Source organism: Macaca mulatta, chromosome 1 (genome assembly GCF_049350105.2).
Source record: "Macaca mulatta isolate MMU2019108-1 chromosome 1, T2T-MMU8v2.0, whole genome shotgun sequence".
NCBI lineage: Eukaryota > Metazoa > Chordata > Mammalia > Primates > Cercopithecidae > Macaca > Macaca mulatta.
Window position 1 is genome coordinate 64,429,303 of NC_133406.1, and position 16,643 is coordinate 64,445,945.

The 16,643-nt window shown below is 50.1% G+C and overlaps 1 protein-coding gene and 1 pseudogene across 4 annotated transcripts in view; one reads left to right on the top strand and one right to left on the bottom strand.

The window, feature by feature from the left end:
* The first annotated feature begins 771 nt into the window (after nucleotides 1–771).
* MAPKAPK2 (MAPK activated protein kinase 2) overlaps nucleotides 772–16,643 on the top strand; it is a 48,805-nt gene continuing 32,933 nt past the window's right edge. For 2 of the 4 annotated variants that reach the window (XM_078004832.1, XM_001085549.5), the window contains exon 1: nucleotides 772–1,392. In XM_078004832.1, the coding sequence (XP_077860958.1) occupies nucleotides 1,108–1,392 (285 nt within the window). In that variant the 5' untranslated portion in view covers nucleotides 772–1,107. The remainder of the gene's footprint in view (nucleotides 1,393–16,643) is intronic. The other 2 variants (XM_078004825.1, XM_078004840.1) reach the window with 2 other exon arrangements.
* LOC114680238 (small ribosomal subunit protein uS11 pseudogene) lies at nucleotides 11,094–12,029 on the bottom strand (annotated as a pseudogene).

Here is a 16,643-nt window from a genome sequence, read left to right on the forward strand (position 1 = left end):
GGAAATCAGAAGCCATTCCCCAGGGCCTCCCCTTCAGTTTCATTATCTCCTCTGACTCTGCCCACAACCTTTGAAAAACTCTCACTGTTCTTCCCACGGAGAGAGAGGTGCAAGGCTTGCTCAGCCTCACGCAGCCAATCCGTGGCAAAGGATGGCGGGAATTATGGCGGCCCAAATCTCAACCCATCCTCTTGCCACCCTGTATCCTTTTTAGTTTTTTTACATGAAAACATGTTCAAAGGTATAATTAGTAAAGTGCTCCTGACACAATAATACGTCTTTACTGAAAAACAATAAATTAATGAGAAAAGAGATGCAAAAAACCTCAGAGGAAAATGTTGAAGTTAGGGAAATATTTAATACGCCCGCCTTTGGCTCACACCTTTTCCTGGGACGATTCCAGCTCCCCCGCGAGGTCTCATCTAGCTGGACACCTACCAGCCATCCCTCTCCTTGGAAATACACCCTTCTCCCAATTTCGCTGACGCTGAGAGGCCCAGACAATTGGAGAGGAGTGGATTTTCCATCTGAATTAAGCAGCTCCTTTGACACGCCTCCCCTCTCCCTTTGCATGGCCTTGGTTAAGAACTAGGATTTCCTCGTCCTCGCTCCTTGTCCCCCAGGCAGCAGCCCCCAGACTACTCCGCGATCCTCCCAGCTCCCGGCACCGGGCGTCCTCCCCTTTAAGGACCGCCCTTCCCCCACACCACGCCTCCCCAGGCCACGCCCCCCTCCCCTCCCCTTTAAGGACCGGCCCCGGACGCAGACGAGGCTGTGACGCGGCCGCCGGCCCGGGGCTGGGTACTTTGTCGCGCGGCCGCTTCCCCCCGGCCGGGCCCCCGCCGCCCCGCGGTCCCCAGAGCGCCAGGCCCCCGGGGGGAGGGAGGGAGGGAGGGAGGGCGCCCGGCCGGTGGGCGCCAGCGGCGAGCGGCGGGACCCACGGAGCCCCGCGACCCGCCGAGCCTGGAGCCGGGCCGGGTCGGGGAAGCCGGCTCCAGCTCGGAGCGAACTTCGCAGCCGGTCGGGGGGCGGCGGGGAGGGGGCCCGGAGCCGGAGGAGGGGGCGGCCGCGGGCACCCTCGCCCGTATCCCCGAGCCCCCGGGCACCATGCTGTCCAACTCCCAGGGCCAGAGCCCGCCGGTGCCCTTCCCCGCCCCGGCCCCGCCGCCGCAGCCCCCCGCCCCTGCCCCTGCCCCGCCGCACCCCCCGGCGCAGCCGCCGCCGCCGCCCCCGCAGCAGTTCCCGCAGTTCCATGTCAAGTCCGGCCTGCAGATCAAGAAGAACGCCATCATCGATGACTACAAGGTCACCAGCCAGGTCCTGGGGCTGGGCATCAACGGGAAAGTTTTGCAGATCTTCAACAAGAGGACCCAGGAGAAATTCGCCCTCAAAGTAGGTCTGGGGCCCGGGGAGGGGAGGCGGGGCCGGCCCCGGGCCCTGGAGCTCCCCAGCGTCGGGTTCCCGTCCCGGCCTGGGTCGCGGCGCTGGCGGAGGGGTGGCCGCGGCGGGGCGGGGCGGCCGGGCCGGGGGTGCCGAGTGCGGGGCGGGCGGCGGGTCCCAGCGCCCTCGCCACCCTGACCGCTTCCGGCCGCTCCCGGGCGGGAGCCCTGGAACCCGCTCCGGGGACTCAGGGGACCCTGCCATTTTGGGGTTTGAGCGGAATCCAGCCGAGTCGGAACGGTTGGCCTCGGGACTTCTGCTAATTTCACTCCATCTCAAGGAAGTGATTTTGGGGGGGGTGGTTCCCCGTCCTCTCCTCCCTCCTTTTTCTCTCTCTGCGGGCACAAAAGGCCCATTACTCATTGAGCCGGTTGGTCGGTTGGTTTGGAGAAGTCGGATCGCAGAGGTTTATTTAGCCTCGCTCCTTATTTGGGAGCCGGAATGTGTGATTTCACTTCCCCGAGCCTCGGGAGGGCATCCGGGCCGCCTTGGGGCGCGCCAGCCAGGAGGTGTGCTGAGGCAGGGTCCTGGGCGTCCCCCGGCTGCGGGGGCGGGATTGTTTGGATCCCGGAGCTGGCCCCGTCCCACCCCCGCGCGGGGCGGCTCCGGGGAGAGGCCGGCGGTGTCCGCGGCCCGGCTGATGATTGTGAACTGAGTCTGTAACCCGCGGCCGGACCCGTGCTGATTCCGACTCCCGGAGAGGGCCACTTGCTGTCCTGGACTCGCGCGGTGATGGGCAGTCTGAGGAAACATTATCCTTGAGCCGGGGAAGCCCATCCCTTTTCTTTCTTTAAGGGGTGTGGTGGTGGGGAGAATAAGGATTCAAGTGAGAAAATCGACTTCAGAAGTTAAACAGAATGGAGTGGGAGGTCTCTGGAGATGGGTGGGTCCCCAGTGAAGTGTGAGCCGGTCTTGCAGGGACACCAACAAGGTTTTCCTCTCACAGGGGTTTCAGGTCAAACCAATCTCTAAAGGTGACATTTCAGGTTTGTTTCCCCTGGGGTGTCTCAATGATTGGAGGAGGAGAAAAATACTTCCTGTGTTGTATTTTTCTCTTCCCCATCAGCCCCCATAGCGAGCTGTATTTCAGTTATCAAATACAAAACTCAGAAATGAGGTATGGGTGGAACTATTGGAATATACAATCAGATGTTTTGAAAAACACCAGTACTTCGAAGTTGTACAGAGCAAGCATGTTCCATTTCTAGATTTTGAGGCCTCTAGAATTATTTTCCTGCTGCTCTCATACCCAACCCTGTCAGAGTTCTGTGGTTTCTGCTGTAAGTTCTTGTTGTGGGATCTCGGTTGTTGTTTAATGTTGGCTGTTGGAGAGGGAATAAGTATCTTCAACACTTCAATATTTGTGCCTTAGACTTCTCTTTCCCTACTCATAACTGAAGGGAAAGGAGGAGGAGAAATTGTTTGGATTGACCATTCACCCAACTCCATGACCTTGGGGACTGGAGTTGGGTGAATACAGTTTGACCACAGTTAACCTGTATCATTGAGGAAGTGACAGACGGTCTTTACAGGAGCGTTTGCTGTCCCCTCTGAGACACCATCTGCCTTCACCCATTAGTAGTTTGGGAACACTGGCTGTTCATTTTCTTGGATATTTGGAATATTATGTAAAGACTTCAGAACAAAAGCTCCCAGCTTCTGCTCTGTATTCTGTGTAATAGACACATGCACAAAATCATCCTGTAAAATGCTTTTGAGTGGCAATTCAGATTTCTCTTGTAACTAATGGGATAGAGGTTTAGATATTTTTCTACTTTGAATAGTTTTGGAAGGAAAAATCCAGCAGTGTGTTAAATAACACTTATAGTTTATCCCTCTCAGGTTAGAAGTGGGTGAAGAGTGAAGTCAGTCTGTTTTGACAGGCAGCCTGCTCCCAGATCTTTTAAGTTGACTCAACTGTTAAATTGTGGATTTCCCACACACATCTTTGTGTTAAAACGTAATAATGGAGGAATAAAGGAGAGACAAGGCATTTGGAGTCTGACAGCAGTGTTAACAGCACTTCCATATCCAAATATTGGCTGAGACATAATTACAGCTGTGAGGGGAATCTGGTTCAAAGAACCCTGTTCCAGAGACACACACCAAAGAGATTTCTAGATCTTGAATTTTGATTAACCTCAGATGCTGAGTAGTGAAATGGTTTTCAAAACCAGAAGTCTCATGATTATAAAGCAGGAGAGGAAGATGGAGTGGGGCAGGAGGGATTACCCCCTTGGGAAGGTGCCTGAGAAAAGGGGAGGAGACCTCTATTCTGCAGTGTGCAGAGGCCAATGCTGGGGGCTAGGGCAGAGCTGGAGGGCAGCAGCCCAGCCTCTGCTGGGGTTCAGAAGTCTGCTATGTTGCAGCTCTGAGAGTTGATGGCAGCTGGCAGGTGCTTAGATGCTCTTCTCCTTGCCTGTAGTCTGGTGACCTCTTAGCCCTGTTAAGTGAAATCAGCGTTTGAAAAACAGTCCCAGCTCACCCTGCTGCTTCTCTCCCTCCACCTCAGAGAGCTCCCATTTAAATGCTTTTGGTGGGTGCTTTGACCTTACCTCACCATCTCTCCTGGCTGCTTTTGCTAAGTTCTGAGTCATGCTTCCAGTCAGAGTTGCAAGGGACTTGAGAGGTCATTTTGTCCAGCCCCCTCCTTTTGCAGAAGAGAAAACCAAGGCCTAGAGTGAGGGAGTGACTTGCTCAACGTACCATAGCCATTCACTTGGCAGAGGCAGGATTGGAACCCAGGTTGCCTGACTCCCAATCTCAGGCTTCTTGCCACTTACTTCCTAACTGAGCCACAGGCTCAGGGACATGGCCAGCTGCTGCTCCAGGGTGCCTCCAGCCTGAGGAGCTGTTCTGTCACCTCAGGCCCTGACTGACAGGAGAGGAGGTCAGCGAAGGGGGATGGGTGGGTATTTGCCCCCCTGCCCCCCCGCCCTCGAGCACAGTCCCCAAAGTTGGAGGGGAACTTCAACAGTAGCTCTATGCATTTTTTTAACCACTCCCTCCCCTTTTTAAGAGAGTATTTGATAGACACCTTACTTATTGTTTTTTGTACAAGAACATGGGAATTCTATTATTTCTTTGATAAGGACACCTAGTCTCAACCCACTTGTGTATTAATTAGTTGTATTCCCCGGGAGGGTTCCTCAGCTGCTTGCTACTTCACTGTGTCATGGTGACCCTTAGGTGTTAGCTCAACAAATTTAATTAAAGACCGTATCGTTGTTCTTCTTTGCTGTGCAACTCTGATTAGGTGAGGTATGTTGCTGCTTTATAGAATGTTGTCGTAACTTATCTCTGTGTATCTTTCCATTGCGTGGATTAGAGAAAACAAGGTCCTGTAGTTTCTTTTTCTTTCCTTTCTCCAGCAGTCCTCTCTCCCTACGTCGTCGTGGAAGTGCCACTGCGATGTGACTTCCTTTGTTCTGGTGAAGGGGAGATGATTAGAGCCTCTCATGATTGTTCTGGATGCTGTTGGAGGGAAATGCCAGAGCTCCCACATCCTCACAGTACAGGCACCATCTCCTTTCCAGCACACCTCATACTGTGTACCTGTGGAGGGCAAGACAGGTAGTGTGGCTAGGTGAGAGGCAGTGTCCCAAACTGGAGTTTGCTGGAGGAGTCACAAGGTTAGGAAAATTTCATTGACCAAGCTGCCTCTTTTATATGCAATATGGTTACAGATAGGTAACAGTTTGCTGCGTATCTGTCATAAGCTTAGTTGCATGGAGGACACACATGTAAAAACTGGCCTGTAAAATTTTGAGTCAAGAAACCTATTTAGAGAGGGTGAAATTAACACATGTAGGCTAGGGCTGCACTGTCCAATTTGGTAGCCACTACCCTCACATGACTAATTACATTAAAATTAATTAACATGAATGGATTAAACTAAATTAAATTTGAAAAATCAGTTGCTAGCCACACTTCAAGTGTTCAGTAAACATGTAGCTAATGGCTATTGAATTGAACAGTGCAGAAGAACATTTTCATACTTGCAGAAAGTTCTCCTAGACTTTGCTGGTCTGGGAGCTAAATCATGTGGCTGGGATAGAGGAACTTTGAAAGAGGGGAATCTGTGGTGACTCTGGGAGCTAAGGGAGGCTCCAGCTGGGGTCAGTGGGACATGGCTGTGCCTCTGAGGAGTAAGCAAGTCTGTGAGAGGTGTGGTGATGTTGGCCTGGCTAGAACTGAGGAGAGGAACAGGAGGTCAGAGTGGTCAGGGGTTGGTGGCTCGAAATTGAAGCTAACTCATCTTGTGTCAAAGCAGGCTTTAAAGTTTTTGAGGGGCATGAAGGTGTCAAAAAGGTTAGGGATCATTGAGGTTGGGCTTGCAGAATTGTGAGGGAAGGGTCAGGTTTCTGGTTTCAGAGATCCTGTCCTTCCTGGCCCTAGCCCTGGACCCTGGCTCCTGCAGCAGGGCTCTTGGTATCCGCTGAGGCAGGTTCGAAGCCGGGTTGGCTCATTGTCCTTTTTCACTTGTGAGTTCTGGGCTTTGACTGAGCTTGGAGACCATCTCCAGCTAAGATATGGGATCAGTGGCTGAGAGGAAGGGAGAGAAAAGCAGTCCCTGGGCCTTAGGGCCAAATATTGGTGGGTGTCTAGGAAACAAAAGAACCCCTTTGTGGGAGGAGGAAGGTGTTGGGACCTGTGACGTTTCTACTACTTAGGACCTGAGGGATTGGGCCATCCACAGTTGATGATTTTTCTTATGAAGCAGGTACAAGGGATTGGGAGGAGGGCCTGGAAGAGTCCAGCCTCAGAATTGCTGGAGGCAAACTTAATCCTTGGGCTAGGGGAGGGGCCAAAGCTCCCATTACCCAGAGCCCAGGGGTGTGCTGAGTGGGTGCCAAGAGGAATGTCAGCCAAGATGGGGAAGAGCAGGGCATAGTCGTCTGCATCTGAGCCATTGCCCAGTTCCCAAGCAGCCTTGCCATGCTTTAAGCTGGGGTTCTTCCTGGTGGCGTGATGTCTGTGGTGCAGGATTCACTCTATTCTCCTACCTTTCCTCTACTTCAGGCCCTGCCGAAGGTCATGTGAGGTCTCTTTTCCCCCTCTTTCCCCTGCACTGTATCTTTCCAGATGGTTCTGCGTCCTGGAGGGAGGTGGATGGGCAGAGAAGAGTTGTTCTTTGCAGGGACTGCAGCTTTTCTTGGTAATGGTTTGAGGCCCAGTGGCAAAGCGACCCACACTTCATAGTAACTTAGAACCCACACTCCCTCGCCATCTTTCTTGATTCCTTGCACATCACTGAGGAAGAAGCTGGGCCAGTGCAGAAAGGTTCAGTGGCATGTCCAAGGTCTTACATGGTGTTGGCATCCAAGCCACATCTTGAGACCTGGTTCCTTGGGACCTGCTCTTGGTCTGGGCTCCTTTGGTTTTTGGTTGCTAGAAGACTGCAGACCTGGTGGAGCAAAACTGAGCTCCACTAACACATCAGCTAGGATCTTTCCACATAGGTCACCTTGTAAAAGGGGGCACTGGTGAAGAGAAAGGGCCGTGCTACTGGACAGTGTGATCATGTATGGCAGTTATAGAACCCAAATCAGATTGCTGTGTACCTTTTCTAGTTTTTAGGAAAATACTGATATTTTGTATTTTAAGATATATATAGATACAGATATGTAGAGATGAGCTTGTTACCATGGGGTATGTGCTAGATAAGAAAGCAAAAATAAGTACATACATAAATAGAAAGGTTCTAGTGTTTGTATGCTGCTAACAAGTTACATGACCTTGAACAGGTCGGCTAAACTTGCCAGGGCTCATTGCATAGAGGGTCGGCTCGAGCAGCTTCTTGAACACTGGCAGGGTGAGGCAGTAGAAGGTGGTGCTGCAGGCCAGAGGCGGAGGGCAGGCAGGATAGCTTGCTGACTTGCTCCGGGTCTGACCATCAGCAGTATTTGGGTCAGCACAGATGCCCTTTCGTAGGCTTAATGCCGGGCTCCAGGGCAGCCTGTGTTCAGTTAATGAGTAATCGTCACTGACCAGCTGCTCCTTCTCTTGTATGAAGACTTAGAAAGTGTTCTAACTGGTGACTCGGCAGAGAGGATAGACTACATAATTTAGCAGGGTGTGCATCTTCTCTTTCCTTAAAATCAGAAGAATCATGGTGTAGTGGTGGTGCAAAGTAGAGATGAGGAACTCTATTCCCTACTTGAGATTCCTTTCTCATTTCAAGTCATGGGGCATTCGAAGGCCACTGTGATTGCTGGTGCAGCCTGTGCCCTGTGCACAGGGATCTGGTTGAGGAACTAAGGGAGGGCTGAAGTCTAGCCACTGTCCCCTTTCTCGACTTTGTCTTTGTGTGTGGCTGGGTTCTTTCAAAGGAGTGCCTTTTTCTAATTCACCAAAGGTATAGTTATGGATTAGGGGTGGTTCTGAGTTTAGAGTTGGGGACTGATTCCCAGAGCTGATGAGGAAATTAGGATTTATATTCAGGTGACCCTCAGCCCCTGAGGCAGGCCTGAGTAAGAAGAGATATCAGGACTCCAAGGAAGCAGGAAGAAAAGGGGTTGCCTGGTGATGTCTGTTCTCTTTCCTCCTCTTCCTGCCCATGCAAGGCTAGAGCAGCTGTTTCAGCCCTGGAGGTTTGGACTGTGGGGTCCTCTGTGCTGGGTCATCAGGTTTGGTGGGAGGAGGAAGAAAACCACAGTAGAAGGAGACATAAAGTTGGGCTGGGCCTCTGGCAGTGAAAGGTTCTTGGGGTCTTTATTCTCTGATCAGTAAACACCTCTGTGTGCCAGAATGAGCTGGGACAGGGTGCCAAGGTCAGCCCATATTTGTATCTGGTGTTCTCCTCCAAGACTAGCCAAGCTGTGTGCTCATTCTGCTGGGAACCTGAGCTCTCCAAAAGGGTCATATGAAAGGGCATCTTATTCTTGAGGGACATTTCCAAGCTTCTCTGTGGCCACTGTCCATCCTGGACTCATCTGAGAGGTGAAGAGTGGTGGCCAGAGGCGGAAGCCAGTGGCCGCCCGATGGAAGCCTTTTCTGTTTCAGAGCATATGAGGGAGCTGAGGGAGCTGTACAGTTGATGCCTTCTCTCTGGCTCATCTCCATGAAGATTCTTTTGAACCAGAAGCAAAGGTGAAATCTCTCCAAGGGGAGGGGCTGAATAGGAGATCTACTGACTGTCCCCTTGCCGACTCCTCCCCCTTCGTCCTCCTGCGGGGCTCCTTATCCTTTTGCTTGTCTACAGGGAGATGATTGAATTGATCGTTTGCTGCCATTTTAATGATCCATATTGTTAGGGGGCTCTCAGCACACACCAGACCTTAGTAGCCTGGCCTCCTGCCCAGGGCCCAGAACTGTTACTCAGCCCCTCTGCCCAACAGCTAAAAATAAACCTGCCACTGCTGCAGTCTCCCCTCACAGCCAGGCCCTGTTAGCTGTCCCAGTGCTTCCTGCCACACTGCTGACCTGTTTCTCTCACTTGTTGCTGATGTTCTCCCTGCTTACCCCTTTCTCTTCTAGCCTGAGCTTGGTAGGTGATTTGGGGCTAACTCTTCTGAGTGCTGGGAGATGCGCTATGGTTTTTATGTCTCCAGGTGCCTAGAATTTGTGTGTATGAAAGCTCTGTGAAGCTGTCCTGCTTATTTCCCAGTAGGGAAAGGGTTAGACAAAAAGGAGAGTGACCAAGCTCATCAGAGTGGATCAGACCTTCTACTGTGCTCGCCTCCAGACCTGGCTTCCTCCAGTTTTACCTCCAAGCAGGCTTCTCTGCCAGAGTTACCTAGGGATGCTAGGACAGCCCCATGTGGGCATAGTCTGCCCCAGGCCTTCACCCTGACTGCCCTGTCACTGAGCATGCTACCTACCATGTACTCCTGTCCTGTTGCTACGTTATATTCTCCACCCGCATTGTGAGGCTTGGGGCTACCACAAATGTGTGACGTCATCTTGTCAGCTTCCAAGAATAACTGGGCCCTGGCTCTCAGTACCTCCTTCCTGAGTCAGGCCATGGCACCTCTGGCCCTCCCAGCTCAGCCACGTGCAGAATATCACCAAGTGCATGGGTTTCTTCTACCTCTTGACTGCAGTATTGATGTGTGTCCATGGAGGTGTGGCCTCTTCCTCTGCTCCCCAGAGATCCTGGAGACTTGTGGAGCAAGATGAGGAAAGGAGCTCAGGTAGCTAGAATATCTGCTTAGCTGAGAGATACTGGGCAGAGTGTGACATTGGCATTCTGTTCTTCAGCATGGCGTTACTATTCTTTATGTTTTTTTTCTAATCCCTAGACAGGTGTTGATACTAATTGTGACCTAGGAGGGCTCTATGTCTGCTTTCGGGAATTACGGTTTATTTGGGGGAAGGGGTGTATGGTGGAGAGTGATGGTAATGGCAACCAAGACATAGGACTTGAGGAACCCTCTGCCTTCAGCTAGAGTTACATCCTCTGACCATGTGTCCATGGCCTCCTTCTCCCACCTCTCCCTGGGGCCTCATTTCCTCTGCAAGGGAAGATTAATCTGCCAGGGCCCATTGGCCTGTGCCGGGGAAGAGTTGGTTATAGTTGCTAAGTGTTTATTTTTAACTCTGACAGAAGGAGCCCCTGTCCTCAGAGTAGCCATATCCTCTGTCTTTCCCTATCCCAACTGCCTTCCTTGGCTTCTGTGATTCCTAGAAGAAGGTTAGTAGGATTCTAAAGGCCAGGCTTACACAGGAGCTGGAGAAGGGCAGCCTCTCTGAGTGAGGAATCTGCAGGTTGCTCATCATGCTTGGCTTCTGCAGAGCTCAAAGGGTCCTGCGGGGAGAGTCCTGGACACTAAAGGCCATGTGTCTGGAACTTGGAGCATCCTAGGAATGCAAGTGGCTTGATGAGGAGGCTGCATGTGCCCTGCAGCTCAGAGCAGCCTGGCTGCACAGCTGAGCTGGACAGCCCAGCGAGGGGTCATCCCATGCCTTCTCCATCCTTACAGGCACCCAGATCTCTGGCAGATGGGGAGGCCACAGGGAGAAAATGAGCATACGTAGTAACCTGCCTTGGAAATGCTTGCGCTTGCAGACATGCCAAGTGCTGTCATTCCCTCTGACTGCCAGGCTCACGAGCATCATGTCCTCATGTCCTTTCTAGCAGAGCCCACCTGGGACTCTTAGTGACTTCATACCCTTTGTGTTCTCTTCCCCTGATGTGCTCTAGGGACCTGTGCTCACAGAGAGGAGGAGGAAGGGTGGCAGTGCCCCCTCTCCTGGGTCTCAAACTCGGCTAACTTTATGCATTTGATTTGGCTACCTGGGCTTGGATGCTTTAAAAGGAAATTAGGTTTGAGATGTAACCAGAGAGGGAAGGAATAGAGAGTAGTAGGGGGTGGGATGGGTGGTTGAAACATGTGGCTAACTCTGAGAACCCTCAGCTATGGAAGGAAGGTCTTGCCCCCATGATTCTTTGGTGTGCAGTGGGGGATTAGTTTGCCTGGAGGCCAGCCCTGATCATGTAGCTTCCTAGCTTAAGCCCTTCAGTGGGTCTCTTTGCCTGCAGAATACATGAGATATCCAAATCCTTCCCAGATCTGGCCCCAATCTGTTTTTTTTTTTTTTTGGAACACGTGCTTTTTTTTTCTCCCCGGCTTAAGTGGCTTATATATGTTGTTTCTTTAACAGAACTGTGCTTTCCACCCCCACACCTTAGCATCTATCCATCTGTGTCTTCTCTGTACCATGCCCGTCCCCCGTCCTGTCTATATCTACCTATTCCACCCTGCACAGATGCTGCTTTTCCAGAACCTTTCACACCACAAGCGGGTCTTCCCATTCTTCTCCATCAAACTTGGTGATACACTCTTACCTTTTATTTCTCTGTTTAAGTGCATTTCTCCATGTGCAAGGCATCTCTCTCTCTCTCTCTTTAACAGGAAGGCAGTTTGTTAATGGAAAGTATTTGAGGAGTCCTGTGCACAGGCAGTGACCACGGCAACCCCCTTTCCTGTGGGTGTTGTCAGAGGGGTTGAGGGTGACGTCCTCAATCTGTCCAATCTTGATAACCGGGCGGGCAAGAGCCCTGAGGGCCACCTGGGCCCCAGGTCCGGGGGTCTTGGTTCTACTTCCTCCTATGGCTCGGAGTTTGATGTGTAGGGCAGTGATACCCAGCTCTGGGCCACATCCCGGGCAGCCAACAGAGCAGCATGTGGTGAGGATTCATCTCAGCCTGCCTTCACCTTCATCCCACCAGTCGCATGGCAGATGATTTCTTTGCCAGAAAGATCAGTGACATGGACAAAAGTGTCATTGAAGGATGCAAAGATATGGCAGACACCAAATACATTCTCTCCTTCAGCTACCTGAGCTCTGAGGCTGATGACCTTTCTTCTTTTCCTTCCCCTTTCAAGGTGCCATTTCTGCATGTTGTTTCCAGATTCCGCACAGGAACTCAAGGCACCTCTTCAGATATCGGATTGGATTGTAAATTCCTTGAAAACCCACATCTTCATTATTTTTGTATGCTCTTATTTTCATGTAGTGACTGTATGTCCTCATTGAAAAACAGGCCAGGCATGGTGGCTCACACCTGTAATCTCAGTGCTTTGGGAGGACAAGTGGGAGGATCTTTTGAACTCAGGAGTTCGATATCAGCCTGGGCAACATAGCAAGACCCCATCTCTACAAAAAATTAAAAAAATTAGCCAGCGGTGGTGGCACATACCCATAGTCTCAGCTACTTAGGAGGCTGAGGTGGGAGGATCACTTGAGCCCAGGAAGTCATGGTTACAGTGAGCTATGATCATGTCAGTGCACTGTAGCCTGGGTGACAGAGCGAGACCCTGTCTCTGAAAAAAGAATCCTAGAGTATTTTGGCACTGTGCATTATACACATTATACTTAGCTGCTGAATAAAGGTGTGATAACTGAGTAATAGTGGATGCCACAGATATTAAATGTAATGTACTAGAGGTAATCCTCAGAGTCAGGGGCGGTGGCAGCCCCAGAAGTGGGATAGTACTGGGCTGTGCTCTGTGGGACTGAGCTGGGGTAGAGTGATGATCTCTGACAGTGTCTGTTTTTATTTTTCCTGCTGCTGAAAAGCTGCTCTTAGACAGTCTTCTGAGCATTTCTTCCCTCTACCCACTTGGATCTTCTGACTCAAGCAGGCACCTTCTATTTCTGCTTACAGAGTTCTCATTCTTACAAGGACCCTGACCACAATTTCTCATTGATACCTCTCCTTCTTCTCCCTGTTCCAGGGCCCCTCCTATTCCTGTTCAGTCATGGAGATGACCTTTTTGCCCTTTGGAGAACTTGAACTGAGGGAGGGACAGATGTGGAGCTTGCCAACTTTCCTACAGCTCCTGGCATTTTCTAGTTAGCTACAGACATGGCATAGACACACAGATGCAGTCCATGGTGTTCTATCTGCTGGTCCTGCTCCTGTGTGTTGCAAGACGGACCAGTGTTAAACACTGTATTAGTCCATTTTGTGTTGCACTAAAGGAGTATCTGAGACTGGGCAATTTATAGAGAAAAGAGGTTTATTTCTCACAGTTCTGCAGGCTGTACAAGAATCATGGCACCAACATCTGCTTCTGGTCAGGACCTCATGAAGCTTTTGCTCATGGGGGAAGTTTAAGGGGGAGCAGGCATGTCACATGTTGAGAAGAGGGAGCATGGGGGTGGGGGCGGCCCTCGACTCTTTTTAACAACCAGATCTTGTATGAACTCAGAGTGAGAACTCATTGCTACAAGGGAGGACACCAAGCCATTCATGAGGGATCTGCCCCCAAGACCCAAACATCTCCCACCAGGCCCCACCTCCAACACTGGGGATCATACTTCAACATGAGATTTGGAGGGGCCAAATAACCAAACTATATCAAGTACCCAGTTGCCGGGACTGAGGTCAGAGGTTTGAATCTCAGGGGGCTTCTTAACTCCATGCCACAACAGATTTGCACAGGAAAGAGAACCTGACACTAGACTGGAATCTGAGAGACCTGGCTACTAACTCTACCTATGTGGCCCCAAGCAAGTCCTAGGACCTGTCTGGGCCTCACTCAGTCTCCTCATTGTAAATGAACAGGACCAGACTTGACCTTGAAGGACTCTTGCACCGAAGGCCTTTCATCACTGTTGTTGCATCTGCACTGCTGGGAAAATAACCTAATGCTGGGAAACAAGTGGTCAGCCTGGGTCCCAGGGAGCCTTCGGGACTAAGAGCCATCATGTCTGTCCTCAGTTTCTGCAGGACAGTGTTACTTCACCTTTCTCCTGGCTACAGTGTTTTTATTCATTCAGACAATGTTTATAAATGTTTATTCTTCTCCATGCCTGCCTCCTGTCTTTCCTGCTGACTGGCCATCAGGAGGCCCAGATGGCAGGATTAGCTTGGAATGGCAGAACAATCAAGGGTCATCCTCTTGGGTTTAGACCCCTTTAAAACCTCTGCTATATGAGATGAGAAGAATTTAGAACATTGATTCCTTCTAGCAGCTTAGACTAGGACCCCTGCCTTTCTAAGCAGGATTTGCCTGTGGGTGCCTTCTATACCCTTGAGATCCAAAGCAACTTACTACTCAAGAAAATTAATTGGCAATGCCAAGAGTGACTTGTACAGCTTCCCTAAGGATAGCTCAAAACAGCAGATAGACTTTGATACAATATAACAATTTTCTATTATTCAGATCACTGTAGGAAACTTAGCAACTCTGTGAAGGTTTCCTAGATTAATAACAAGTCTTTATTGAGCAGATACTGTATATCAGGCATTGTGTTAGGTGTTTTACTTACATTCTTGTTAATCCTTAAAATAATCCTTTTAGTGCAAAGTGAAAGTCCCTGTTTTACAGAAGAAACATGTTCAAACATATACAGAATAATTCATTAGCAGTTATTTATTGAGCACCTACTAAGTGCTAAGCATTATCTTGGGCTCTGGATATACATCAGTATGTAAAACAGACAAAAAAGCTATCTGGGGGGTGTGAAGGGGGACCAGGTAGAGGAATAGCAAATGCAAAGGCAAAAGCCTGAGGCTTATTAATGAGTGTGTCTAGCTCTAAAACCTAGGCTCCCTCCAGCTGGCAGTATTGCCTCTCTAATGATCCTTTGTGACTCCATTATAACTGGGTACTTAGATGACCTAGCAATTTAAGTTTATCATCCAATATTTATGGGATACTTACTTTGTGCACATTGCTACGATGATATGAATAAGTTGTAGGCCCTGCCTTGGGAAACATACAGTTTAGAGGAATGAACACCCGTGTGTATAAAATGAATGAAAGAAGACTTCCTCTCAAAATCCAGGTTGTACCATTTCTTGCATGTTGTCATTTGACTCTTGTAGGCGCCAGGTGGTGTGGTTCCTCATTTTGTATCTGAAGGAAGAGGTTCAGGGAGTGGGTGGGGGTTAAGTGTCTGGGCACCAGGGTGGCCAATGAAGGATGCAGAGACACACAATGGGCTCTTCAAGGTGGGAGGGAGTAGAGGGTGGGATCACTGCCTGGCATGGGCAGAGGATACTTCATGGACACATACCTGTGACACACCCAGGGGAGGGTGCAGATGAAAATACGTCCAGTGGGATGGTTTCTAAGGAGAAGTGTGAGGAACTGCACTGGGGCTCCCATATTTTGGCTAAGGAGGGAGAGATGCTGCCTCTCCAGGAATCTGGTAATAGGCAATGCTTGAGATTGGTGTGAACCGAACCGTCACATAGAGCCGGGAGAAGTCACGAAGGAGGCATGAAAAAGAAATGGCTGGGCTGAAGCTGTGGCACAGCCTTTTTTATCCTCCTTTGGGCCCTCATATGGCTTCTCTTCTGCTCTGAAGAATCTCATCCTTCTTGAGTTTAGCCTTCTAGGTGAAGGAGTGGGCAGACTGTATGCAGGGAGATGGGGAGGCTGTGTTTGTGCCCTGCAGCTCAGGAGCTGAGAGAACAGAGGTCAGGGCTTCGGTTAGTGCAGATGGGAAAGTGAAGCAATGGGTTGGGTCTGTTCGTTCCTGAGCATGTCCTGTGACAAAGGAAGTTGCAACATGTCTGTCTTTCTCTCTCTCTCTCTTTCTTTCTTTTCTTCTTTCTTTTTTCCATTTCCCTCCCTCCCTCCCTTCCTTCCCTTTCTCCTTCCTTCCTTTCTTTCTTTTCTCTGTCTCTTTTCTTCTCTTTCTTTCTTCTTCCTTTTTTTTTTTTAAATAAAGAAGCAGGTAAAACCATCTTCTAGGAAACGTCAGAAAAAGTATCTGGTCTGTGATGGGTGGTTCTTGCCCCTCCCCTTGTAGTGCTTTTCCTGTGTAGTTTTTCTTTTTTCCTTTCCCATCTACACCTTCCACTCTCCTTTCCTCTGAGAGATTGTGTCTCTGCAGCAGGCCAGCTATGTCTCCAAAGAGAAGTAGTCAGTGCTTGGACTGAGGCAACCTTGAGAAAGAATCCTCTCCATTGTCCTCCAGGTGAGAGAGCTGTTGCACCAACTCACACCTGGAAGGTTGCTGGTTGTCTCTCCCTAGACAGAGAACTGTTTAAATGTGACAGGTGGTTCCTGATTCCCACCTGGCATTTTTTTTTTTTTTTTTTTTTTTTTTGGCTGCTGCACAGGTCTGTGTTGTGTCTCAGAAGGCCGAGGGAATACTTACTTCTCAACTCAGATAACCACCTTGTTGGTAGATTCAGTGTGTGTCTGTGTCAAGGCAGATGCTGGGAAAAAGGGCCCAGAATGTGTGTGTGAGGTAGAAATCAAGGCTAGAAGACCACACATGTTAATCTGGAGTACTTGGTCAGGTTTGATTTTGGCCTGTGTGCTATAGCTGGGCAGGAAGCCAGTTGTGTTTGGAAATGTACAGATAATGTATTTTCCTGATGAAACCTTTTGATATCTGGAATAAACTTAGCTCGCTTTCTCTCTTTCCCTCTTTTGAGATTCAGTTTCTCTCCCTTGGACTTCTATACCCCAGTAGAGCCAAAAGTTCCAGTACAAACCAGTTTTGAGACTCCAGCATTAGTCAACTAAGGGATGTTCTAGGTCATCCCTGAGAATGAGGTCTGCTTGCTCCAGGGAAGCTAGGAAATGGCACCAGGTGTCAGGCCCTGCTGCCCAGGATGGGGTGACAGCTGCTGGTGTTAATTATGTTTCTGGGCAGAACAGGGTAAAGTCCTTGGGGGCGAGAGTTTTTGTTCAGGCACTGTGTTCCCTGTACCTGTTGCCTCTGGTACAGCTGCTGCAGAGCCCCTCCTTTCCTTCTGTCTTCTTTGAATTTAATCTCCCTGTGATCAG